The sequence below is a fragment of the Alnus glutinosa genome, chromosome 3 (assembly GCF_958979055.1).
Source record: "Alnus glutinosa chromosome 3, dhAlnGlut1.1, whole genome shotgun sequence".
Taxonomy (NCBI): domain Eukaryota; kingdom Viridiplantae; phylum Streptophyta; class Magnoliopsida; order Fagales; family Betulaceae; genus Alnus; species Alnus glutinosa.
The window spans coordinates 9411503-9438320 of NC_084888.1; the positions used below are offsets into that span (position 1 = coordinate 9411503).

Below are 26818 nucleotides of genomic sequence, written 5' to 3' on the forward strand. Positions count from 1 at the left end.
ATAAATAAGTGTGAAGAATATAATCATTTTTTAAAAAATTACGTTAATGATTTTGAGGGAAAAAAAAAATTTTAAAAAAAAATTAAAACTGTTATCAAATGAGGTCATAGTATAAGTTGAAGATAAGAGAAAATTGCCATAAATCAATTACGGAAGTGAGACCCATGCGTCATCCTTTGTATGGTCAAGATAACCATGAAAGAATCTGGGACACGCAATGCTTGTCTGTCGGGCCACTGCTAACTCACCGCATAAAAGTCGGAAAGGAAAGAAGGGGGAAAGCTAACAACAATTAATTAAAGAAAATGTTAAATTTACAACACTAATACAACAACTGGACAACAAATCCTTACAAGAGGGTGGGCTCCAGACACTGGGGCCCACCTTCTTGTGAGGGGTTGTTGTGATGGTATAGTGTAAGAATCAAATCTCATTAATTAACAATACTTTATGGCCACGTCAAGCACTCACGTGTCTGCTCCATTTTCAGCCTCCTTTAATCTTCAATTTTTTTTCTTTTTTCTTTTTTCATATTTAGAATAGAGTAATGATTCACTACCACCTTTTAATACAACTTTTCACCACCTTACTTATTTGGCAAGGTGGTCCCCTACTACTTTTTAGGTTTTAAAAATAAAATAAGGTGAGAGACTACTTTGCCACATAAGCAAGGTGGTGAAAAATTGTATTAAAATATGGTAGTGAATCATTACTCTTTAGAATAATTGTGATTGAATTTAGTAAGAGAATATATAAGATTGATTTGATGGTAATTAAATTTTATTATATTTATTTATCACAACTTTTTTATAAATAGAAGTTTTATGCATTGTACGTATACCAAGAGAAATTATTTACGATCGTTCGTCAAAGATCAAACTACTTAAAATCTCTTGTTTTTATTTTATTATTTTATTTTGATTTTTTGATTTTTTATATTATCTTTACTGTTGGGTCGCAGCCACGCTTCTCTTGCTTTTTGGTTTTTTTTTCTTTTAATTTCTTTGGCTTGGCTTGCAGGTTCACCCCTGAAATGTTTTGAAGTTTTCCTTTCAGCTTCCTTTCATTTTACAAGCTACATCTATTTTCTTTACTACAAGTCTACAACGACTAAACTAAATACTAAATAAATTGACATAAAATAAATTAAAATATTGTTTTGAAAATAATATTTACGTTTTAAAAAATAAAAAAGGAAAAACTGCATTTATTCTCTCCAATTAACTGGCAAATACGAGGTTGTTTCCACGATATATCTAAATGAAACAAAACATCTGCCGGCCCATGTCCTTAACACGATGCATTCTGCAACTTCCTCGTGAAAAGGGGAGTGAAATTAGACAGAATAATTTTAAAATTTACAATTTGACAGAATAATTTGACAAAATCTTAATTTTAAATTTTTTGGGCCTAGAGGTAAAAATAAATAATCCAACGTGAGTGCTGTCAGACTGGAAGAATATTTGAGAACTTAATTTTTAGGGACCTCCTCTTGAGAAGAAACCCCTCCAAAAATTGGCGTATGCCACTATTTGCGGCGAGCACACGGTATTCTTTAGTAAAAGGCGAAAGAATAGTTCGCTTTGTGCTCACTGCGCGGCTGCGTGATTTACCACTACAGCGCTTGGGTTTTTTATATCTTACCATCTTACATAGCTCTTTCAAATCTCTCCAATGTGGGACAAAAATGCAAAGTTAGAACTACCACCAAGCGGACAGTTTGCAGTACGTGTGGGCATGCATAAAACGAAGGCCTTCCAATCTTCCATCCAACCCAGTGGACTTCGGTCTTTCTTGAGACAGACACTGGTGCTAGTCTGAAGGAAAGCGAAGATGCCGGCCATTACTCAGCTTCCAAGGTCGTTGAGAAGCTGGTGGACTCGGATGAGTTGGTTAAAAACGACTCGGTTGTCTCCACCACATCAATGGCGGGGTCCAAGTACATTGAGTTCATGGTCTTGTAAATGTCAATTCTGGTTCGGAAGGAGAGGGTTCTGGGTTGCTTACAAGAAGGTCAAGGCCACGAAGACCTTGCTTTTTATGTTTTTGAAAGAAAAGGGGAGCTTCATTTTCTTGCCCATCTCTGGTTTTTCTTAGGGGCTTGGTGAGAGATCATGTGGGTTCAGACGATTTTTGGAGGTGTGAGATGTGAGTTCTTTATATGGCATTAATGGACATTCAGAGAGGCTTGTGAGAGAGATTTTAAGGAAATTGGCAACTCGCAATTGGGGAAGGTTGGAATAAGGAAATGGGAGGGCTGGTGGGATGATAGAAAATTTTTGTTGATGCAAAGAACATCTACAGACTCTGAGCTGCCTTTTAGGGGAGAGCTCTACTTGCACCTGCAAAAGAAATGAGTCATTAGAAAGCCCGGCGGTATAGAGACCGGAGGCATTCCGATGCCCAAGTCAATAAAGGCCTATAGAGGGGAGAGAAAAGCTAAAAAAAAGAGGTTAGAGAGTCTCCCTAAATACGGTAACAAGAGATATATAAATGAGTGTCTGAAACCCTAAGCCAAAGAAGGAAGATTGTATATGGTGTATCCCATGAGGTAGGTAGTGAACCTAGTGGTGCATCCTTTTAAGCCTCTTTGGACTCTTTAGCAACCGGGCTTTAGAGGTCTGTTAGTATGTAATATTTGGACCTTCCAGCGGTCCCTCGATTCATTTGGTTGATTAGTATACATGCTAATCAAAATATAAGAATCTGAATTTGTCTTATGGGCCTGTCAGTATTTAACCCCTTCAATTTTTATTCCACAATTATTCTACAGTGCTGATGTGACAATTCCAACCAACCCTTAAATCAGTAATTATTAAAAAATAAAAAATCAAGAGTTGGTTAAAATTGTTACCTCAACATTATAGGATAAATGTGGGATAAAAATGTAGTACTATATAACATTACTAATTTGTTTTAAGAAAATTGGCAACTCATAAACTGTGCTAACCTCGTCCACTAATCCATAATCAGGCAGTTGCAATCACTTACCAAACAGCATCGCTTCGGAAACAAGTCCCCTCAACCTCCATGCCCTTACACCCTCACTCATCGCCACCTACATCCACCTGAGATGTTGCTTCATTACTAACAATTCAACATCTTTCTTATATTACAGGCTATTGCTTTTTTTTTTTTTTTTTGAAAACAACTAAAATACAAGTTTTCATGGCATCTAATAAATCAAAACGAGATTATATTTTTGCTTTTGGACAGGAAAATAAACAAGTAATTAGTTGGTCTCTCTTTGTCCAATTCAGCTTCAACTGAAACATCTCAACTAACAGAAGGGCAATGCTCTTGTATTTGTTAGGTCAGATGCCATCATGGCCTCCATAAAAACATACCAAGAAAAAGAAGAAATCATTACAGGCAAACACAATGAATAGGCAAGTACTCCTGCGCCCAGAAAATCCGGCATTTCAACCTCAATTTTGGGCCTCGGAAGATGTCCGCCTAAAATTTTTCAAATGTGTTAGATGGCAGCTAGAAGAAACCATGGATCCGATTGACTGCCCTTATCACTATTTCTGCGATAGCGCTTATCCTGGCAATTATCCGCCTGCTGTGGACATGCTGGTATTTCTCTTCACACTAGCTTCATACTTGACAACCCTCTTCATTATGGCAATGGACATATCAAGAAGAGGGCAAACTTGCCTTAGTCAGTCAAAGAGGTACCTGTTACCATCTGGTCCAGTTGCCCTTCCAGTGATCCTCTTGGCGCTAGCAAAAGGGTACCAAATCAACACCGTATTTCCCTTGTCGAGCATCGGTCCTGCAATCCTCCAACTGGTTCACATTTCCGCTCTCGCTTTCGACCACGGCGCTAATAAAGACGTCAAATATGCCTTCTTTGAGGCATCAACGATTTCTGGGATTTTACATGCCAGCCTATACCTGGATTCTGTTCTCTTACCTTACTATACAGGTTTTGATGCCCTGGTGTCGTCAACCTTTTCAGGTGAGTGTGCATCCTGCGTGTGTAGGAAAGAGGTTTTGATTGTGGGAGGTATGTTAGTGTCATACAGGGGATGGTCGCTCACCACATTTTCTGTTGTGGGTGCTCTATGTTTGAGGATTGTCTGCAGGTTGTTCGGAGAAAAAATAGGAAATATTATACTGGCTAGGCCATGGCTGGAAAGTGTAGCTTGGATCTTTATATTGAAGGATTGTGTTTATCTAGCAACAAACTCCCCACCAGAGAGGTCATTGTTGAGAGTTGCTGCTTTTGGAGGTATACTTGCTTTAATTTGCCTTCATGTAATCAAATGGGCATGCACCATGATAACAAAATCGCATTCAAAGTGGAAGAAATGAGTATGGTATCATTTGCATCACAAAGAGGATAGAAATGACTGATCAGAAGAGACATAAATTTCCTTTAATTGGAGATTATAATGATGAGAAGAAAACAACAATGTTCATATGTAAAATAGTCTCTCTCTTATCGACTATCAAATACAAAAATGGCCAAAACTGATCATAAAGATGCACCAAGCATCACAAAATATAATCAAATGGTCCAGCATATTGGGGGAGACAATTGAGATTAATTTCAACATCTTGTCCCCGGGTACCAACCCTCTTCACCTGAAAATGCTTCTACTCCACGAAAGAGGCAGTTGAGAGCAATATTCCAAAGCAAGTTACAAGAAAAACCTCCTACGGCTTGTGTCCATTTCCGGCTGACATTCAAATAGGAAGGAAAGCATATAATGTGTCAGACACATAAGGGGAAGTTTTTCTCTTTCTATTTAGAACAAAAAGCAAGATAAATCATCAGAACAAAACAGCAGCCTGATTTGGTTGGTAAATGGACTACCTTATGAACCCACTCATATTCCCCGCCTTTAGTATCAAATGTTCCATGCTGCAGACTGATCAACTTCAGTGTGAACCTGGGGCCACACTCCTGCATGTTTATTGTATTAACATACATGCAGACTATACAGACTTCTAAAGAGATAAAACATAGTCAAATACAACTAATGTTAAGCTTAAAAGTCATTGGAATTATTAATGAACTTCCATAGATGTCTTAGGTATCAACACGGGGCCGTAGCAGAGTTACTGCAATTCAATTTTATTTTAGCAAATTATGTTTTGCATCATGTGAACTGAAAGGGATTTACCATTGTCAATGCTGAACCTTTATATCTTCTAAGAGACAAACAAGTGTGTTTTAACTTTTCTACTCACAGAGTCACCACATTCTCACTAGATGGCATTATCAACAATGTGGATGTCGCAATGGAAGTATCTACATATACATGTTTGCCGCCCCTAAGGCAACTGAAACCTTATATCACATGAAGTTTAAGGATAAAAAGAGAACCATGCAAATCTGACTTAGGACCATCTAATCACATTCAAACATCTAGCTAGGCAACCTGAATGGGCTATATATACAATCTAAACTCATCGCCCCCCGTTCCTAAGGAAGCAGCATATCGCATTCCCATCCCTAATTTCCGTAATGATCACACTCTAGGTAAGGATGGGCCAAAGTAGGTAATATAGACTTTGTATTAGTGGAGTGATGTTTGGGGCTCAATTCTTATATTTTAACTAAAGTGAGGGAGGGAGCGAGAGGGCCTTTTAGAGCAATTTGTGGAGGTTGCAATATCAAAATCTTGAAATACAAATACAAGTAACAAATAAATTGACACTGACCTGAAGGCGGGCAACTACTTTGTCCTGAGGAGCTTTCTCTAACTTGGCATCCTTGGCCTTTTTACCTTCTGAGTTAGTCTCCTTACTTTCTTTGCTTTCAAAAATGTACCTGAACACATGATAACAGAATGTATTTGTCAGAAAGCCAAACCTATAAAACAGTATAGAATTTTTATTGCAGTAGCTTACACAAGCTACAGAAACATACCGATGATGCCGGAAGAATATAAAATCTCGCTGATTGTGGAATGTGACAACTCTCCGCCCACGAAAATTTGGATCTTGCGGGAAAAGTGACTGTATTAATCTAAAGGTAACAAAAAAACCAAGAAAACTATTAAGAATAGAGTCTAGACAACCACAAACATCTTCATTACTTAACACACATATAAGATAAGAAAATTAAGATGCACTCAATTCAATCAAGACCATATAAATGAAGTGTGTTTGAACTTTTAAGTAGTAGTCACATCTCATATAGTTTTTAAAAGATATTTCCAAAATGTACACCTTTAATTATATATAGAAGTCTACTTATCAAAAAAAATTATATATAGAAGAGTCTATACTGCAACGTTGGGGAGTGTAGACTTGGGAGTGCATCTAGCATTTCTCTATATAAAATAAGGAACATACCTTCCAATACGATGACCCAGGCGTGTTGTGAAGTTAGTCAACACGAGCTCGGGCTTGTGACTGGTTGGATTTCCATGATTCTGCAAGCAATATGGCGGGAGAGGGGGGAGACAATGAATACAAATGAAACAATTATTTCTTTCACAAATTTCTGACTAATCCTAGTAACATGAAAAATTAGGCATCATCCTACTCACCAAAGCAGAAACCTGATGTTACAAGAGTAAGTATAAGAGTGGTTATACTTATAATTTTATAAATTACTATTTTTCTCCCGTGTTTCTTTCAAAATTGCCGTTTTTTGTCAATCTTCTTTGAGTTAATCTAGAGCTGGTGTCGTTAAGCTTGTGACTGTTTGGATAATTCGATAAACACAACAGAAGAATGTCTTCTTTCATGTACCACACGTAATAGTAGCAAATTAAAAAATAAGGCTTGACACTAACTACTAAAGCCAAAAAAAAAAAAAAAGAGAGAGAGACACCATAACCACATAATGCTAAGCATGTGATTTTAACAGTGGTCATAACTTCATAAATTCCTATTCTAATCCCATGATTCATTACAAATTTCCATTTTTGCCAATCTTACCGAGTCAGTCTGATGCTAGTGTCCATTAAGCAATTAAAAACCATAATATATTTTAAATATTGGTCAATACAACGGCTCACATGATCTCATCAATCAAAGGTCTTGTATTGGTATATAAACATCAGCAACGAACCTTGAGATCCTTGCGCAAAACAAGCTTCGAAAGCTTGAAATGAGCAGTAGGTCCATCAGGCACCCCAATTATTAGGAGAGCATCTACAAGACAGCCAAAGAGCCGATGGTCAAAATCCTCATACTGACAATAACAGAGGGGAATGAAAAAGATTAAAAAAATCTCAAATATTTTATTTATATTCTCAACGTTCAAGGAACAGAAAATCAAGCCTGCGAAAAATATTCACATCACAGATTCCATATGAACTTCAGCAAGAAGCATCACCAACCTGGTTCCCTGCGATTGGTGTGAACAACTATGACAGAAGTGAAGTCCTTGTTCTTAGCATATTCTACAATCTGTAAATGCCAAAAAGGGGGATACATCAAAAGAAACTTCAAATGTTTTGAACTTTATGTTCATAGAGGGGTAAAAATCAAAAGCACCTTTTTCAAGTCATAGGTTCCTCTCTTGTAGTAATGTGCATTTGGGATCACAGAAAGTAGTTCTGATATAAAAGCAGGCCCCCTCTGCAAACCAAAGATAATCTAAGCATGTTAGCCAGCATCTTGCTACAGGAAGGTTCAACTAGACTGATGCAGTATTAAAGATACAGTCATGATAAGCTTCACAGGTAGCTTAAGAGAACCAAAAATGGTAAAGAGGAGGGAGGACTTACAGTAGAATTGAAACGGGCAGTGGTGATTAAAACTTTTGGAGTACACTCACGCTTTAAAACTACACTGAATTCATCGGCATCATTTCCAGCAAACAGCTGCAAATGAACATAATTAACAGGTCAACTGCAAGAGTTATTCATCCAAGTGAATCTAGATAAATGTAAACATGTCAATAAAAATAGTCATTTATCCTGAAATTGTGAACATGTAAATTAACTTAGCTTCAAAGTTTCCACTCCCCTTAAATCATTAGCATCCGTAGTTTATACATTAAAATTGTGATAAGGTGACATTCAATTATTATATGACATGAAGCGTAAATTCTGGTCCATCCCCTTTATATGTGTGGGTTGTCAATTTAGTTTGCATGAATTTGCAAGCCAACAGCTAGATCTATATATAATATATAGGTTCCCTTTCTTTTCTAAATGAGATTTCTAAGCTATATTTTTCCATTCCATAAAATCCACGTAGCAATACATTAGCTTAAAAAAAATGAAACGAACCCGGAAGAAGACAGAAATATACTGAAATTGTTAACAATAATTCGAAAAAGAGAGAGAGAGAGAAGACCTCTTCATCATCGGGCTTGCAAACAGTCTCATCTAATTCCCTGGTGTTCTCGATCGTATGAGGAACATTCCTTGGCGGAGGCTGCATTATTAACAAACCAAAACAAACAATTCAATTTACGAAAAACGGAAAAAAGAAATAAAAAGAAAAAGAAAAGGCAAGGGACCTCCTCGCCGAGCTCGAGAGCGCGCTTCTCGGCGGCGTCGCGAGCCTGGATCTTCTTGCGCTTCTCGAGCTTCTTCTGGTGCTTGAGCTTGGCGTGCACCTCCGACCTCCTCTCCTTGTTCCTTATCATCGATGGCACTATCTCCACCGTCTTCTTCTTCTGCTGCTGCTGCTTATTTCTGTATTCTTCGTTCTCCTTCTCCGTCTCAAACGCATCCTCTGCATCGCTTTCGTTCGTCTTTCTCTTTCTCCCCATTCTTAATTTCACTGCTCGCTGCGCACTGTAACCGTGCAACGTAGAAGAAGAAGAAGAAGAAGGAATTGGGGGTTTGGGCTGTTAGGGTTTTTGCAAGGAAAGGAGGTTAATTTAATTTAATTTAATTTCTTGCAGCGACGTCGACCGTTCTCGTTTTATAAACTTAAGGTTCGTTTTGATAAAAAATTTGTTTTTTGGCCTTTTGGTTTTTTGTTTTTTTGAATAATATTATCAAACAATTTAACTATAAAACACTCTTATAAACACGAAAATAATTTTTATTTACATGTCACATCAAATAATTGAAAAATAAGAAAAGAAAAAAAATCCTCCAAAACACATTAATAAAAGGAGCCTTTTTCAAAAAATAAAATTGAAAAGCATTTTCCAAAATTTAAATAAAAAAATCATTGCAGTTTATACTTCACGGTGGTGGTTATATGGCATTAGCCTTTGTATTGTTAGTGCGAAATGGTCCTATAGCAGTCACGGCGTGGCTGCTAAAGTTTTTGGCAACCACCACAGGTCCACAACAGTTTATGGGGGTCACCAGACATTCCTGCAACCACCACAGAGTCACTTAAAGTTCATGCTAGCTACCGACTACTGTATTGGTCGTTGGAAGTCCATGGTGATCATTGCTAGTTCACAGGGCAACTAGAAGTTTAGAGCATTTGTAATGAAGTCGTCAAACAGACGAAATCACCAAAATCAGATGATTTTGTTCAAAATGTCGTCTCCAACGAGCTCGTCAACACCATCGTCAAATGGAGGATTGTCAGAAGCCCTCGTCTAATGAGAGGAGCGTTTCGTCGATCGTCTCTTACTTTTTTCCAATTTTTTATTCCATCTCTTTGCTCTTTTTTCATCATCGTCTCAGATGGGACGACTGGAGTAGGATCCTTTCATTCGACAGGTCGTGTGGATGGTCAGTTGGGCGTGGAGCACTGGCGTGGCGAGCTGTTCAAGTGGAGGTACGACAAACCACGGCGTGACTAACCCAGTTCCCATCGGCATTACTAGCATTGATAATCTGGCCGATTTTGCTCCAGTCATCAAAAATCAGATACCCAGCGTGACAATCCAACCTATTTTGCTCCGACCCCCAAAAATCCGGTACCTCGGCTTGATAATCTAGCCGATTTTGCTCCAACCCTCAAAAATCCAGTACCTGGGCTTGACAATCCGGCCGATTATGCTCCCGGCGTCAAAAATCCGATACCCAGTGTTGATAATCCGGTCGATTCTCTTTCGTTTTTGCTCCCATCGATCTACCGGAAGGTTTTTTTTTAAAAAAATTTTATTTTTATAAAACTAATAAAAAATTAATATTTATTTGAAGTAGGGAATATTTGAGGAGTTTGATATTTAGAGCTTTTGAAAACTAGGTAGCTAAAATAACAAAAGTGATATTTTTCCTCAAAATTTGCTGAAATTTTGGCGAGTTCACTACAAATGCTCTAAGAGCGGCTATTGTAGGGCCTTTGAAAATTTGTGGCGATTATCGTGGGGCTGCTGAAAATTCATGTCAATCATCTAGAGTCGCCAAAAGTTCATGACGGCTACCACAAGGCGGCCAAAAGTTAATGGCAACCATCGCGGGACGGTCAAAAGTTTCAAGCAATCACCATGAGAGCTGTCAAAAGTTCATGACGACTATCGCGAGGCACAAGACATTTTGGTAATTATTTTTTTAAAAGTGTTTTGTATTTTATTTGTGGGTTAAATACGTTTTTAGTACCTGAGTTTTGAAAACTTTATTTTTTGGTATTTGAGTTTCAATTCGCATCACAAACGGTACCTCCGTTTTGAGAAAATATCAAATTAGTATCTCGATCAAGTTTTCTGTCCAAAAGCTAACGGCCCACCACGTCACTGCTACTTAGCACCACTAAGAACACGACATCTGTCCCTTGCCACACGTTAGCACCCACATAATTGCCAAATCACCCACATCTTTAAAAATTAATTAAAAAAAATGAGATTTAAAAAAAAAAAAAAATTGAAAAAGAAGAAGAAGAAGAAGAAGAGGAGGGTTGGCTAAGCTACCCTCTTGACTAGTCTAAGGTGGCTGTGGTTCAACCATCCCATGGTAGGAAAAAAAATTAAAAAAAAAAAAAATAATTTGATGAGTATAAACCCATAAGCATGTGCAAGCATTGCGCCCCTTTTGCTCCTTTAACAACCTTGTACTGCTGCTTTAGAGGATTAGATAACTTATTTGACCAATTTTTTATTCACTGTTTTAGTTTGTGTTGAGATTATTGTTGAGCCCATCTAATTTTTCTTATTTTTATTTTTAGGATTATTTACTTATTTTTTCATTCGGATCGAAAGTGAAAAAGATCCTCCCTCAACTGTAACCATTTTCTTATTTAACTAAGGAAAAAAAAATTACTGTAATATTCTTAATATTGAGTATTATTTAAATGTCTTTTCAATTTCAAAATTTATCTTTTAGTTCATTGAATTTGTTCCCCCTATAAATTAATTCATTCTGTTTCAATTCCGTATAGATTTTGACATTTTGTTACTTTTTACTTTATGAAACTCGTATAAAATTATAATTCTACAATTCTTTAAAGAAAGAAAAATGAATAATGAAGGTGACTCGCGTCTATCACGATTCACGCGCAGCCCAATATTCAAATTATTAATCACGAGCCATGACTATTTCCCCTTCAGTTAATTTCTTCATTCCAAATTCTAATTGGACATTTTTACATTTCTCTCTGCATCAGAAGATTCAGAACCACCGTGGAAATGTCAGACTGTATCCCAAACGAGGTTGTCATCGAGATCCTCTCACGACTGCCGGTGAAATCACTCATCAGATTCAAGTGCGTTTCCAGGACATGGAGATCTCTCATCTCTAGCCCCCACTTCATCGCCGCCCATCTTCATTTTGCTCTTTCCAACACCCAACACCCACCTTACCTTCTCTTTCGTCACTACGACGGTCAACACAAGAAAGACTGCTTCCCTCTGCCTTCTTCAGGTGAGAATGGTGTTTTTTTCGCATACCCATCAGATTTCATAGAATTGCGTTACCCCCACAAGAGCATCAACCAATCCTTCACCATAGTTGGTTCGTCTAACGGCCTACTTTGTCTCAATATTTTGTACAACGATGGCTATGTTTTCTGGAACCCTTCTATTCGAAAAGCTACATCCCTTCCGGACCCCAGCATCAGATTTAGTTCTCATGGTCCCTTTTTGCATTCTCTTGGCTTTGGCTATGACCCCACAACCGACGATTACAAGTTGGTGAGGGTGGTGTATCTTGAACCTGAAGGCACTTCTGGTGTTTCTTTCGACGCCGTTCCGCCTCTGGTTGAGATTTATACCCTTCGCACCAGCGCCTGGCGCTTTGTTACCGCCCCGGGTCCTCCCTATGTTGTCGACGAGTGGCCCTTATCGGTTTTCGTCAATGGGGCAGTCCACTGGCTCGCGCACACTCCGTGGAATAAGGGTGCTTTTCGCAACGTGATCGTGTCGTTCGATATGGGAGATGAGGCCTTTCATGAGATGGCTTTGCCTGAGAGTTTACGAGGGTCGGAACACTTGAACGTAACTGTTGCGGTGCTTGATGGGTTGCTCGCGCTTGCCCCATGTAACGGATGGTGGGGGGAAGAGCCTTACTCTGTGTGGGTGATGAAGGAGTATGGAGTAGTGGAGTCTTGGACTAAGCAATTTGATGTTGATGTTAGAGAAGGATTAGGGAGGGTGGTAGCCTTTAGAAGAAAGGGTGGAGTTCCAGTGAACAAGGCTGGAGAGTTGGTTTCTCACGAACCTAGTAGACAACGAATTTTGGATCTTCCCATTTATGGCTTAACAGAGTCGTTTTATTTGAGTACTTACGTGGAGAGCCTTGTTCTACTGAATATAGCAGATGGAGTCTTGGAAAGATAGGCAAGCAAAGGCGAGATGTGTAATTTTAGTTTTACTTCTACTTGTTTGCGGTTCCTCCATTACTGTGCTTAACATAATTCTGTTATTGACCTTCTGCATACCCCTTTGTATATCCCTGCAAAATGCTTATCAAATTGCTGGTCCAAAGCGACTGGTTTACGTCCTTGCATCGTGCTACTGTTATATATTTACAAAAATAAAGAAAGGGTTCAGCAATATGCATTTGTTATAGTTCCTCATTCAGAATGTTTACTGTAGTGTTCTCTAGTCTCTCGCATGGGCTGTCTTTCCGAGGTTCGGGGCTAACAAGCTTATTGATTAGACACTGCAGTAATTTTTCCTCCAAATTGATCATCTGTCCATTTATCTTGGACAGAGATGTTATCTCTTTTGTTTTTGGGGGAGAGGGGAGGAGGAGTTGGAGTCAAACTCAATTGTTGTTGTCGGATTCTTGAATTTTTTGAAATTACTATGCCACGTGCCTGTAGATGTCATTCCGAAAGTACATTTATTTCTTTCAAATGCCAATTTTACTGGCTGTAGTTTGTTTCGGGCTCTTGCTCTGTTGTGTGTTGACGAATTTTAAAGAAAACCTGCAAGAACCGTTGAGCATAATTTACATCAGTCCATGTTTTGAATAGCAGGTAATCATGCTACATGAAAAAAAAAACTAATTAATGATTATTGGTTTTCTGTGTTCTCTTGAGTGTGGTAATCTGCAATGGAGAATTAAAACCTTAAATTTTTATGGAACTTGGTGGAATATTAATTTGATAAATCATGCTCAAGTTATGTCATGTGTGTCTATCCTTTAACCACAAATAAATTCCACCAGAGGAGTAACATGCACTATAATGTCGTTGCAGTTCCATCTAATGGTTGATTCTGCCAATTGTTTGTTTATTTGAGTATAGATAAAGTTGGAGGGGAAAAAATGAAATAGTTTATGGGGGGCTTGGTTGTAGGTGCTCGCATTGAGAAGCTACAACAAGACTTTTTATGGGGAGGGATTTGTGATGAGTTCAAATATCACTTGGTGAGTTAGTCAAAGGTTTGTACCCCAATTTCAAAGGGCGGGCTGGGTATCAGAAATTTGTGATGTTCAACCGGGCTCTGTTAGATAAATGGTTGTGGCGTTATGGGATTGAGAGAGAAGCTTGGTGGATAATTGTGGTGGATTCCAAGTTTGGCAGTTTATGGGGAGGTTGGTGATCCTTTGAGCCTGCAGGTGCCTTTGGGGTGGAGTTGTGGAAGAACATCAGGAAAGGGTGTGAGACATGCTTAGGCTTTTCTAGATTTTAGGTGAGGGATAGGGCTAGGACCAAATTTTGGTATGATCTGTGGTGTGGAAATACAGTTCTTAAGGAAGCTTTTCATGTTTTATTTGGTATTTCTTGTGCGAAGGATGCATCTATTGTGGATAATTTGGAGCTCTTGGGTGGTTCTAATCAGTGGAGCGTGAGTTTTTCTATAGAGGCGCATGACTGGGAAGTGGATATCTTTGCTTCTTTTTTCCAGGTGTTACACTAAATCAGTGTAAGAAGAGGTAGTGAAGTTAGGCTGTGGTGGGTCTCCTCCAAAAAAGGTTTGTTCAAGGTCGAGTCTTTCTTTAGCTCTTTGGCTTGCTCTGTGGGGAGTCATTTTCATTGAAAGCGTGTTTGGCGGACTTAGGCTCCTACGAGGGCAGCTTTTTTTGCGTGGTCGGCAGCTGTAGGTAAGATCCTTACATTGGATAACCTCAGGAAGAGGCATGTTATTTTGGTGGATAGATGTTGCATGTGCAAGCGAAATGGGGAATCAGTGGATCATCTTCTTCTTCATTGCGATGTGGCTTATGCTATGTGGAGTGCTCTCTTTACTCGTTTTGGTTTGTCTTGGGTTATGCCTAGAAGAGTCTTTGACTTGCTTGCTTGTTGGTGGACGTCTGGAAGGCCGAAGAGTGCTGCGATTTGGAAGATGGTGCCGACATGCCTTCTTTGGTGTGTTTGAAAGAAATAATATGTATTTCAAGGATTTGGAGAGGTCCTTGAAGGATATTTTAGCTTCATTTTTTAATACTTTGTATCTTTGGTCGGTGGCTTTTGTGTCTCCTTTGTCACTTAGTTTTGGCGATTTTCTTGTTTGTTTTTCGCTTTCTAGTTAGGTGCTTTCTCTTGTATACTTCTGGTGTACTTAGGGGCGCCTTACGCTTTTAATAAGATCAATTTATTACTTATTAAAAAAAAAAAAAACTTTCTGCTGGGGGGCGAGGGGGCTGAAGGAAAGGTTATGTTCGTAGCAGCCACCAGGAAGATTTAGTCTAATTCGTCAGTATGTTTTATGGTTGTTTTGATACCTGAGTTATCTTGGATTCTCATGTGCGTTCACACTGCCGATGAAACTGACCTGACCGATGCCACCATTGTGTACCAGCCGAGCTTGGTCAGGTTTCAACAGCCTGGCGGCATGGTGAGGTTTATGTTTTAGTGAATTTATCTAGTGATAGTATACGCACGAAGAATGGCAAGAAAATGTGAGATACGTGATGCTGTTTTTACTATGTACTTGTTTGCACCTCCTCAGTTATTATGCTAATATGCTTAATATAATGCTAATATTGACATTTTGCTTATGGTTTATAAAACCCATATGAAATGCTCAACGAATTGCTTGTCCAAAGTGATTAGTTTTCTGTAAGGTTCTTGCATCTTGTGGAGGACCTCATAGTAATCCATTTACCATAATATTATCTGATACTTTCAGACTTCTGAAGCATTTACGATGACATTTCCCCTCAATTTGAAGTTCTAAAAGTTACAATGTCATATGCCTATACATATTATGCTGAAATTACATGTATGTCTTTCCATGGCCATTTTTAGACACTGTAGTCTGTCTTTTGTTCTGTGCTCTATTGGGTATGGTACTATGGTTGGAGAAATTTTGACAAATGCTGCTAGGTCTGTTGAGCATAATTTGTGCCAAATCCAAGTTTTGATAGTAGGTAATGAAAGGGGGAAAGAAAACTTAGGTAAGAATATTTTAATGCTTGTTGGTTGCTGAAATATTTTGTCTTCTCTTGAATGTGTTATTCTGCATTGGAAGATGACAAGAATCAAAACCTTAAGTTGTGTTGGAACTTGGAGGAAAGTTAATGTGATAAATCATGCTCAAGTAATGTCATGTGTCTATCCTTTGACTGAAAAAGAGTGCACTAGTGAAGTCACATGTGTTATAGTGTAGTTTTAGTTCCATCTAATGGTTTATGCTGCTAATTGTTTGTTTTATTTGAATTTAGGAAAAGTTGGAGAGTTGGGGGGGGGGGGGGGGGATGTTACTGATTTTCATTTTCAGAGGGAGAGGTTAAGTTACAGCAGCCACCAATGAGGATTAATCTAATTCTTCAGTGAGAATTAATCTTTTTTTCTTTTTTTTTTCCTTTGTTGGACAAAGAATATTAATTCCTTATGTGACAAGGAAATTACTTTCTTTTCACTTTCAAAAGATTTAAATAAGAGTTTTATTCAAAACAGAAATCCGGGATAACTTTCAACAGCTATAATACAAAAAGTTGTCATAGCCGTACTAAATTGTAGTCTTATTTCATTCATCTATACAGACTATACAAAACCATACTCTCATTTCAACTGGTTATATTGCATTTCATTATTCAATCAGATCACCATGAAAACGGTTTACAGTAGTTCAAGATGTTAGAACCCCTACTTTGGTGATTGCAGAGTTTAGGTGCGTGAATTGATTGGAACTATTCAAAACTGGTCAATGACAACTTTGGTTGATTTGTGACAGGTATGACCTTTGACACTGTATTACAATCTGCATCTTCTTCTGCTGTTTGGCCTTGCTTCTCATTGCTTTTACCCCATAGAAGAATATACATGCCAATTACAACTAGGATAGATCCCAGAATACTGTTCATTACCAATGAAGAAAATGTTAAGGACAGTTTAATTATCTGATAAACAACAAATTACTGAAAAGTGGTAAAAGGTATCAACCTTCCAAGGTAAATTTGTTCATGCAAGATAGAGAAATCAAAGATGGCTACAAATAACTCTATCAGGGGTGTAAATGCTGATGTGAAGAGTGGACCTCTATGTTTGACACACCATGACATAGCCACATAACACAAGCCTGATCCCACCATCCCCTGTGTCCAAAAATGAAGAACTAGGTTTATGGAGTCTAGTAAGTTTGGATTAAAATTTGAGCCGTTCATTTATTGTTGGCTCTAGAAATTCAAAAGAAAATCATTTTGATTATGTGCTCTGCAACATTTGAATCTTAAAAGGAGTACTTACAGCATATATGACTGTCAATATCTCCAACTTCCCTTTCAAAACCCACATGCCAAGGTTTCTCTCCACGATCAAACTCAAGATGGCAGATTGAATGGCACCAAACAAGTTCAAAATTGCTGTGCTAGTATATTGACACGGATATCTTTTGCCAATCTTTGCTTGTATAAGGAACCATGAAGACCACAAAAGGCAGCCTGCAGCATTAAGTATCGAACCAATGGCCCACCTTTCTGTCTTACTATGGTTATTTATCTGAGTTGTGGCTCGTGAATGTGGGTGGTTTAGTGGCGTTCCTTTGTAAAGGGTTAATAACAAAGCACCACCAATGCATACCACAGTTCCCAACACCTTAGCCCTCCCGCATTTGCTCTTCATGTTCACTTTCTCTAGACTACAAAGAGTTAAATACCATAGAGTGGCAATTATTGCATCTTCAATGGATAGTAAAAGGGATAAGGATATATGATAATTACATATCCGAGTTGCTAGTAATTTGAGTAGGTAATGTAAAAAACTCCATATAGGACCTACCTGTCTGAGTAGGTGACCAAACGGTCCAAAATTTATTTAGACAAATAGGTCTCATATGGGGTCTTTCACATTATTTGTCTAAATTGCTAATAATTCAAACATGTAATAATTGTTGTGAATCACAATCCTAGTAAAAGTAGGTGCTTATTGATTTCACATACCCAAAACTTACCCAAATGGAAGCGACAATAGAAATGTGTTTACCCAAAACTTACCCAAATGGAAGTGACAATAGAAATGTGTTTACAGGCACCATGTTGATGAAAGCACATGAGAACGTAGCAGATGTGTATTGAAGTCCAAGAAGGAACAAGTATTGTGTGAGTGTTACCCTGAAAAACATTTGTAATTTTCTAAGGCTATCAATATCTCTAGAAATTGTAAGAATTAGTGCTATACAAATGGGGCGGTTATAATCTCCCCGTAACCGCTAACTGCTTATAATCGTTAACCGCTAACCGTATAACTGCTTTTGAAGGCGGTTATAAATAATCATTAATCGCCTAAGCAGAACAATTGCGGTTATTAAAATTCAATAACTGCCTTATGCGGTTGCAGTTAGCCGTTATAGCTAATAACTGTTAACCGCAACCGCTTGTACAACCCTCGTAAGAATTCAACCGGACAATTTGCCATAACTAACCCGATCAGAGCACTAAAGAAAAGTTGACACAAGATGCAAGCAGTAAGTTCAGGTCTGCTTTTCCTGCAAGAAAACTTACTATTTTTAGCCCCTTTAGGAAACTTGTCCAAAAGAACAAGACAAGGAAATTGATGAAAACGATCTTTAGATGGAAAAGTTAAGAAGCTATATATACCTTTTCCAGAAGTAGGCAATGGGTCCCAAGAAAATAGCAGAAATTGACTGTCGGTAGGTCACAATAATCAATTGGTTTGTTCCTTCATTAAGAACCTTCTTAAGAAGTAAATTCACCATGGCCAATGCAAAATTAACTGCTACCATGGCAGCAACAGGCTTCCATTCTCCAAAGGAATTCATCTCAACTAGATACCAACCTTCCTTTCTCTCTTCTACTTTCCTGTGCTTGGAAACACAATGCTTGTTATTAGACATGTTTGAGTGTTTGCTTCTATATATAAGCGACCTACCACTCCAAAATGGGTACGAATATGAATAATATTCTGCATCAAATCAACCCCTTTAAGCAATTAGCTTTATATTTCTACTGCTCTTTTCCTGGAAATTTTGCATTAGTGAGATCACAGCATCATTAATTGCTAAGCTAATATATGCATCATCATTACACAAACTCGCATATTCAGCTTTCCATTTAAATATTAACAATAATGTGGTGAGAATCTTTATGCCAGTAAAAGCTTTTCTGTTGTTAATTGTATAATAAGTAAAAGCAGTAAGCATAATTAGAAAGTAGCAGCAAATGGGAGAGCATCATTAGAAAGTAATCACAGATATGATCAATCATCGCTTTCCTCTGATTGGAATCTGATACTTGGTGAGAAACAGAGTGACCGTTACAAAACTGTTGGTTAGTGTTATTCAGTCTTAAGAGTTAAGAGAGTCTAATAGCCATTAGTATAAAGGCAGTGGATGCTTGCTGATTGTAAAATCATTATGCTGCTGATCTTTGTTTGAAATTGTCTTCTTTTCATGCCACGGATGCGTAGTTCATGTAGGCATTTTTTATCGCCTTAATCTTCTAGAATAAGTGGTGATTTTACATGTTATCAAAACTAAAGTTTTGATTTTGAACCTTATTTATATCATTTATCCAAAGGAGTTGGCTCAAGTGGTAAGGAAACTGGTCTTGGTAGCATTTTCATCAGGTTTAAGGTTCGGATCTCTTTGGGTAAAAACAATTCTTTGGAGCCAATCTGTCAGCGAAGTCGGAGTTTTACCTGATCCGTGTAGAGGGGGCGCTTTGCATGGGTTCGAAGTTTGCCCGACATGGATAGGTACACGAAATAGCTCTACTTCGAAGGGATTTTTCATCACTAAAAAAAAAATATTAATTAAATTTATCATTTTTTATTTTTTATTAACTTATACTTTTGCAATAAGTTATGATTTATCTATATAGAGAATAGGGATTTAACGTGGCATATTCGTATTCATATGTATTGTTTTCGTACGTACATGGTGAATTCTCTTTGGAGTAAGAAACACACTTGGCTTTCACAAAAATTCAAGCAACTGAACTGATAGAAGTCGTGTCGTTGGAAAGGTTCGAATTCATACTCTAGCTAGCTGGGTTGCATTAATAAGGGGTTGGGCCCGGTCAGTGCAATGAAGTATAGGCTCAAGTACAGCCCAGGCCCAGAGTCCCCCTACTAGGGTCGTGTCTCAACTCTCCGATCTTCAATTAGGAGCGACAATTTTTTATTTGCGTGTCGGGTTTGGGTTATATCGTATCGAGGTATAAGTATAAAATTATAAAGATCAACTCAGTCTCGACACATTTAATTAAACGGGTCAGACATTTCAACCTTAATCTACTAATTTCATGCTGGGTTCTTGTCGTGTTTACAATTTGCGTGTTGGATTCGGATTGTATAAATGCATTGATATAAAACTAATAACTCAAGTATAATCTAACCCATTTAAATAGAGAGGGAAGATCTCTTGGGTTCATAGATTGTATAAAAAAATATTTATTTTTATGTCGTATATTGAATTCGGATGTATCGATACATTGACATAAAGAGTAATGGTAGAGACCACTTTTTTGTTATCTTTTTATCCATATAAAGTTGATGTAGATTTTGAAATTACTATCAGATTTAAAACGAATCAATATTAAATTTGATAGTAATTTTAAAAGTTATATAAACATTAAAAAAAAAAAAAAAAAAAAAAAGCCTTTAACGTTAGTTGTGAGGTTAAATAAAGACTGTCGGCCTATACTTGAACCAGACAACAACGACTAGCGCTACAACGTCAAGAATGGCTCTACTATGTCCTCGGCCTCAGCCTGGTTTTTCTTTTGCGTGAATTTTTTTTTTTTTTGTTAGAACTCACTGGTCGCAATGCGAAGCGCAGCGCAAGCTAGAAATGCGCCATGGAAGAACTCTCGTCGCCAAAACCCAAACAGCAAGAGCAAGAAGCAGCCTATCCAAAGTGGGAGACCTACTCCTGGTGGCCTCCCTCACCAAAACCCTCTCCGACTCCGGCACTCGAAACCTCGACCCTTCTTCCATCCCCCTCTCAGAGCCCCTCCTCCTCGACATCCTCCGCTCCTACTCCCTCCACCCCTCCAAGAAAATCGACTTCTTCGACTGGTGCAGGTCGTCTCTGGGACCAAACTACAAGCACTCCGCCTGCGCCTACGCCCACATCCTCCGCATCGCTTGCCGCGCCGACCACCTCCACGAGATTCCTCGCCTCTTGCTTTCCATGAAGGAAGACGGCGTCGCCGCCGATTCCGGGACTTTCAAGCTCGTACTCGATGCGTTGATTCGGTCCGGTAAGATCGACTTGGCGCTCGAGATTTTGGATCACATGGAGGAGCTGGAGCTGGGGGCCACCGCGAGCATGGATCCCAACATGTATAACTCGGTTCTTGTGGCTCTGATTCGGAAAAACCAGGTGGGTTTGGCCTTATCTATCTTCTTTAAGCTTCTGGATGGTTCATCTTCAGTCCCCAGCTCCATTGCCTGTAACCAAGTGTTAGTTGCTCTTAGGAAAGCAAACATGAGGATGGAATTCAAACAAGTCTTTGATAAGCTTAGGGAGAAGAAAAGGTTTCAGTTTGATACTTGGGGTTACAATGTATGCATTCATGCATTTGGCTGTTGGGGTGACTTGGCTACCTCTTTAGGCCTGTTCAAAGAAATGAAGGAGAAGAGTTTTGGGGCTTCTGGGGCATTGGATCCAGACATGTGCACCTATAATAGCTTAATTCATGTCCTATGCTTGGTTGGGAAGGTGAAAGATGCACTAAATGTGTGGGAGGAATTGAAAGGATCCGGTCATGAGCCTGATGAGTTTACGTATCGAATACTTATTCAAGGGTGCTGTAAATCCTATCGATTGGAGGACGCAAGCAAGATTTTTAGTGAGATGCAGTACCATGGGTTTAGCCCGGATACTAATGTGTATAATTCACTCCTAGATGGGATGTTCAAGGCGAGGAAGGTCATGGAGGCCTGCCAACTGTTTGAGAAAATGGTTCAAGATGGGGTGCGAGCCTCATGTTGGACGCATAATATTGTGATTGATGGGTTGTTTAGGAATGGGAGGGCTGAGGCTGGTTACACGCTGTTTTGTGACTTGAAGAAGAAGGGTCGGTTTGTGGATGGTGTTACTTACAGCATTGTTGTGTTGCAACTTTGTAGGGAGGGTCTGCTTGAGGAAGCACTAAGATTGGTGGAAGAAATGGAAGGCAGAGGCTTTGTTGTTGATTTAGTCACTGTAACATCGCTCTTGATTGGGCTTCATAAGCATGGGCGGTGGGATTGGACAGAGAGGCTTATGAAGCATGTTAGGGATGGTAATCTGGTTGCTGATGTTCTGAAATGGCAGGCTGATATGGAGGCTTCACTGAAAAATCCACAGAGCAAGAGGAAGGATTATACACCAATGTTCCCATCAAAAGGCGACCTTGGTGAGATTATGAGTTTAATAAGTTCTGCAGACAGGGCGATGGACACGAACTTTGTTTCAAATGACCCTGGAATTGGAGATGAAGAGACTTCATCCACTGATATTGATCAGTGGTCATCATCCCCGTATATGGATAAATTGGCTAGTCAAATGAAGTCCACCGAGGATTCTTCTCAGCCATTTTCACTATCTAGAGGGCGAAGGGTTCAAACAAAAGGGTCAGGCTCTTTCGACATTGATATGGTTAATACTTTCTTGTCTATATTTTTGGCAAAGGGAAAGCTGAGCTTAGCGTGCAAGTTGTTTGAGATTTTCAGTGATATGGGTGTTGACCCTGTGAGCTACACTTATAATTCAATGATGAGTACATTTGTCAAGAAGGGCTATTTCAATCAGGCATGGGGTGTCCTAAATGAAATGGGTGAGAAGGTTTGCCCTGCAGATGTAGCGACATACAATGTGATAATCCAAGGCTTGGGGAAGATGGGAAGAGCAGATCTAGCCAGTTCTGTTCTGGATAAATTAATTAAGGATGGTGGTTATCTTGACATAGTTATGTACAACACCCTGATTAATGCGCTTGGGAAGGCTGGCCGGATTGAGGAAGTAAACAAGCTTTTTGAGCAGATGAAAACTAGTGGGATCAATCCGGACGTTGTCACTTTTAACACTCTCATTGAAGTTCATAGCAAGGCAGGTCGATTAAAGGATGCATATAAATTCTTAAAAATGATGCTGGATGCAGGCTGCTTGCCAAACCATGTTACAGACACGACTTTGGATTTTCTGGGAAAGGAGATTGAGAAATTGAGGTACCAAAAGGCATCAATCATGGGCAACAAGGATGATCCGTCCTGACGAAAATTTTGCTACCAAGGTTGGTTCAAGCATAATCAGAATTCTTGCACCTTGCGACCAAATAATTCTCTGTTGACTAGAAAAACACAGAATGGAAGAGGTAGAACCCTGGATCATTGATTCATAATGAAAGAGCTGTAGTCAAATTTCTCGTTCCTTGAGTGTATTGTAATCTTTAACCAAGTTGCTTTATGTCTGGCAATTCGAGTTAAAGCCTAGTCATCTTCTCAGATTGTCTGCTGCATTGCACCACGCGTCCATGCCTCAAAATATTGCAGTAACTTACTACAAATTCATCACAATGTTCAAAAATACAACCAGCCTTAATACATAAATATCCCAACTTTATTCAGACCTGAATACAATATTCGAACACACAATTACATGGCATACAAATTCATCCGTTACCTCCTGTAGTTTCACTAATTCTCAAGATACGTATGCCATACATAATGTTTAGATAAATTTATAGTACAACGATACATTAAAATGTTCCCATCAAACCAGTTCCAAAACTTTCTTCCTCACAGCCAACTTTGTTAGTTATGAACTTGTATATAGTAATTGTTTTTCATATGCCTGCTACTCAAGTGCCACCAATTTGTTTTTTCCTGCGGGGTCCTGTTCAGAGCAAAACTAGAATTAGAAAATTGGGAAAAAACAGTTGACATCAAATGGAAAACAAGTATACAGATAGATGCATTTGACAAGAACAATTAAACCGGTATTCAACCTACTTCTAAACGGAGGAATGCTAGACATCCAAACACTTTTTTCCAGAATTTAATTCCAATTTGATGTGTCACAATCTCATGAGATCTATCATTTTTCTTGTTGGAATCAAATTCTGAAAAAAAGTATTGAAATGTCAAGCATTTCTCTTCTACACATGTCACGGTAGCCAAAATGTGTCTTTACAAGGCAATGGATAACAAACAACAAAAATGAGGAGGATTTATTTGTGGTGTTTCCCATCTAATTTTTCTGGTATGTGAGTAGGGTAAGGGCCCTGGCAAGGATGGACTTCAATCCTTCAAGGAGACCTGAGCCTAGAGGCTAGGTCTGTACCACCAAGAGAGAAGTGAAAAGTGAAAACACAAAGGTTAGGTTCCTAATAAATGCTTTTCTCTAAAGCTACAGGATAAGCTAAGAGCAGCATTAAGCAAGAAGCATGAATGGAACTTTAGGAAAGCTTACCGGTAGAGCTCTTGCTCCAGAGGACCTGACCATCGATAGCAGTGAGATGCTGATCATCAAGGCGCTTCCATGTTTTGATTGACTTTACTGCACCCCAACCACCCTTTTCTGTTTTCTCCAAGTTCGCTACCACCACCCTTGCTCTCCTTGACCATCCAGCCTTCCCATAAGCATGGTATCCAAATCCCCCAGCATAACAGAGCTGTATAGTGTTTAGCTTGCCACAGAAGTCGTTGAGATGATCATGGCCAGTGAAAGCTGCCTTTATATCCCCTGCAGCTACCATGGTCGTGAAGAAGCCAGAGTTCACAGAAGCAGAGCTAATGCCTTCCTGTTTCACACCAGTGAAGTTGGTCGAGTCAAAACTTGCAGATTCCGGCAATGGAATGTGAAAGTATACAAGCCCCGGTGCAGGTCCTTTCTGAGCCTCTGGTTTGTCCATGTATGCTCTCTGCAATGAAAACAGGTATGGTTGATAAACAGATTATCATAAGTGTATTCTTTTTGTGATATTCTATACAAAAAAAGAGGTTAGTACCCGAAGCTTTGCAGAAGTGCGTTCAAACCAAAGTTGTTGAGAGGGTTTAATCCAACCATAGCCAGGGATGGAAGAAACGGTGGAATAATCTCCACTGTCAAGGAAGTACAGATTGAGAACCGACTTGTTTTCAAAACCAGAGCCCTCAACCCCACCAACCTCGATGTTATAGTTCCCAAAACCATCAATTATGTGGGCTTCCACAGGATTGACCCGAGACACTGTGTTCTTCAGGCCAACTATATGTTTCATCACCCCTTCCCTTGAGAGGGTAGATTCCTGATCATGGTTCCCGAGAATGGCAGCCCATGGGATGTTGGATGAGATTGCTGGCGCAAATGCAGCATTCAAAGACTTGGCCGCATCCGTAGCGTCAAACCCGAAGATGTTATCCCCTGTACCAAAAAGTTAACAGTCGCACAGGTTGAGTAGAATCCATAACCAAACATGCTCAGCTTAGCAAGCTTAAGATACTGTCATGGGGTTGAGTGCTGTTCTGTACATAGTAAAAAAGTGCCCACTTGCAATATTACTTGTAAAAGGAAGCAGCATAAAGAGAAGAAAGACGAGTAGTGTACCGGTGAAAACAATGAGATGGGGTTTCTCGGCGAGGATCATGCGGCGGACAAAGGCGGTAGTGTTGAGGTCGGAGCAAGAGGCGACCTGTCTCGGGAGCACGTCCTCACAAGGCGTGGTCTTGCCGTCGGCATAATGCATGTCCGCCACTTGCAGTATCTTGAACTCCCCACTTTTCCCAAACCGCAGTTGTTGTTCCGCCGCGAAGCCCCAAATCGGAAGCCAATAAATACAAAGGACTGCCACTCCCATCAACTTCCAACACCCTTCCATTTTCTTCTGCTTATGGGGTTTTCTTCTTCTCTTTTCAAAGTTCAAACAAGCCCAGAAAATGCCCAACTCCGTAGTCTTATCTCTCTCCCCGACTTTCTTCCATATTCTTTGTTTACGCTCACAAAGAATGATTTGCTTTCAATAATTTATGCCCTGGGGCCTCGTATATTCCCACGGCAGAAGATATATACTTAAATACTTTGAGCTCTAATCCCCAATTAAGTCGGATTAGATTAAGGTAATTATCACCAAATCTGACCCTGTCTAAAATCGATGTTTCACCAATTTTAGATTTTTTATTTGCTCTGAAAATGAGATTAAGGTAATTAATTATCACCAAATGTTTCTACTTCTCTTCTAGTTGCAAAAATGGAAGATGTCTTCTTCACCTTCAACAACCTCTCATTAAGTGCCCTATGAATGCAGGAATTATGTTCTTCACCTAACCGGAACTGGGGTGGGCGGAAATTAAAACAAAAATCCAAAACAAAAAAAAAAACAAAAAACAAAAAAGAAAAAGAAAAAGAAAAAGAAAAGTTTAAACTTACTTTATGTCTTTTTGTGATCATCAATCCAATCCAAAACATTTGTGGACTAGGACTTGTTGTCGGAACACATGTTATCACGTGTACCTGTACGGCCAAATTTTCCTTTAAATTAATTAATGAAATTTTTTTTAAGATAACTTCGTAAAATGTATCGAATTATACATCGTTTTAAATTAATCAACTGAAGTATCCACGTTTTTAAATGTCTCACTTAAAAGTATTTTGTTAGGATTTTATCTTAAATCCTAACGGAGTATCCAAAATGCCCATTCTTTTTTAGGGGAAAAAAAAAAAGAAAAAAAAATAGGATTTAAGTGTTGGTCAGAATTTAATGGAATTTACAAAAATATTCATGAATGAATCTTTGATTCTTTTTTTTTTTTTTTTTTTTTTTTTAAAAAAAAGAAAAAGAAAAAGCATAGAGGTATTTTGGAATTTTTGCAAGATTTCACAGAAAATCCTAACCGAGTGCGAGTACCCTTAAGTGAGACGTTTGAAAATGTGAATACCCTTGTTTGAAATGTTTGCTAGTTCAATACTCTTATCTCAAAACGACTTATAATTCGATACCATTTTGTAAAGTTATTCATTTTTTTAATTAATCAATCTATTAACTTACCTATATTTTTAGGAGAAATGATCTCTACACTCATTTCTCACAACAGCCCCACAACAAGCTGACGTGGCAGGTAATATTTTATTATTTTTTTACAAAAAGAAAACAAAAGAAAACAAAAAAAATAATAAAATATTACCCGCCACGTCAGCTTGTTGTGGAGTTGTTGTGAGAAATGAGTGTATGGATCATTT

The 26818-nt window shown here is 38.7% G+C and overlaps 6 protein-coding genes and 1 non-coding gene across 7 annotated transcripts; 3 read left to right on the plus strand and 4 right to left on the minus strand.

Annotated features, from left to right (window-relative positions):
- Window positions 1-1484: 1484 nt before the first annotated feature.
- LOC133865073 (U5 spliceosomal RNA) lies at window positions 1485-1602 on the minus strand. The gene has a single exon (XR_009899608.1). It is a non-coding gene; the product is annotated as a U5 spliceosomal RNA (small nuclear RNA).
- Window positions 1603-3352: 1750 nt separating this feature from the next.
- LOC133864939 (uncharacterized) lies at window positions 3353-4344 on the plus strand. Its single transcript, XM_062301389.1, has one exon. It carries the CDS (start codon window positions 3382-3384, stop codon window positions 4318-4320), a length of 939 nt encoding a protein of 312 aa, XP_062157373.1. The 5' UTR covers window positions 3353-3381; the 3' UTR covers window positions 4321-4344.
- A 15-nt stretch (window positions 4345-4359) lies between these two features.
- LOC133864937 (uncharacterized) lies at window positions 4360-8831 on the minus strand. The gene is made up of 11 exons (XM_062301388.1): window positions 8438-8831; window positions 8272-8352; window positions 7698-7793; window positions 7465-7548; window positions 7308-7377; window positions 7037-7119; window positions 6313-6392; window positions 5885-5983; window positions 5677-5785; window positions 4826-4915; window positions 4360-4688 (listed from the first exon to the last, which is right to left on the minus strand). The coding sequence occupies exons 1-11, from the start codon at window positions 8690-8692 to the stop codon at window positions 4650-4652; spliced, it is 1086 nt and encodes a 361-aa protein (XP_062157372.1). The 5' UTR covers window positions 8693-8831; the 3' UTR covers window positions 4360-4649.
- Window positions 8832-11366: 2535 nt separating this feature from the next.
- On the plus strand, window positions 11367-12820 carry LOC133864935 (F-box/kelch-repeat protein At3g06240-like). Its single transcript, XM_062301386.1, has one exon. The coding sequence runs from the start codon at window positions 11456-11458 to the stop codon at window positions 12602-12604; it is 1149 nt and encodes a 382-aa protein (XP_062157370.1). The 5' UTR covers window positions 11367-11455; the 3' UTR covers window positions 12605-12820.
- Window positions 12821-16219: 3399 nt separating this feature from the next.
- LOC133864936 (WAT1-related protein At3g30340-like) lies at window positions 16220-18526 on the minus strand. Its single transcript, XM_062301387.1, has 6 exons — window positions 18255-18526; window positions 18080-18142; window positions 17652-17768; window positions 16906-17296; window positions 16603-16754; window positions 16220-16515 (listed from the first exon to the last, which is right to left on the minus strand). Exons 1-6 carry the CDS (start codon window positions 18509-18511, stop codon window positions 16350-16352), a joined length of 1146 nt encoding a protein of 381 aa, XP_062157371.1. The 5' UTR covers window positions 18512-18526; the 3' UTR covers window positions 16220-16349.
- Window positions 18527-20346: 1820 nt separating this feature from the next.
- LOC133862831 (pentatricopeptide repeat-containing protein At4g01570) lies at window positions 20347-23094 on the plus strand. The gene has a single exon (XM_062298707.1). The coding sequence runs from the start codon at window positions 20468-20470 to the stop codon at window positions 22874-22876; it is 2409 nt and encodes an 802-aa protein (XP_062154691.1). The 5' UTR covers window positions 20347-20467; the 3' UTR covers window positions 22877-23094.
- A 105-nt stretch (window positions 23095-23199) lies between these two features.
- LOC133862832 (probable inactive purple acid phosphatase 29) lies at window positions 23200-25861 on the minus strand. The gene is made up of 4 exons (XM_062298709.1): window positions 25190-25861; window positions 24612-25006; window positions 24074-24524; window positions 23200-23497 (listed from the first exon to the last, which is right to left on the minus strand). Exons 1-4 carry the CDS (start codon window positions 25458-25460, stop codon window positions 23463-23465), a joined length of 1152 nt encoding a protein of 383 aa, XP_062154693.1. The 5' UTR covers window positions 25461-25861; the 3' UTR covers window positions 23200-23462.
- Window positions 25862-26818: the final 957 nt, after the last annotated feature.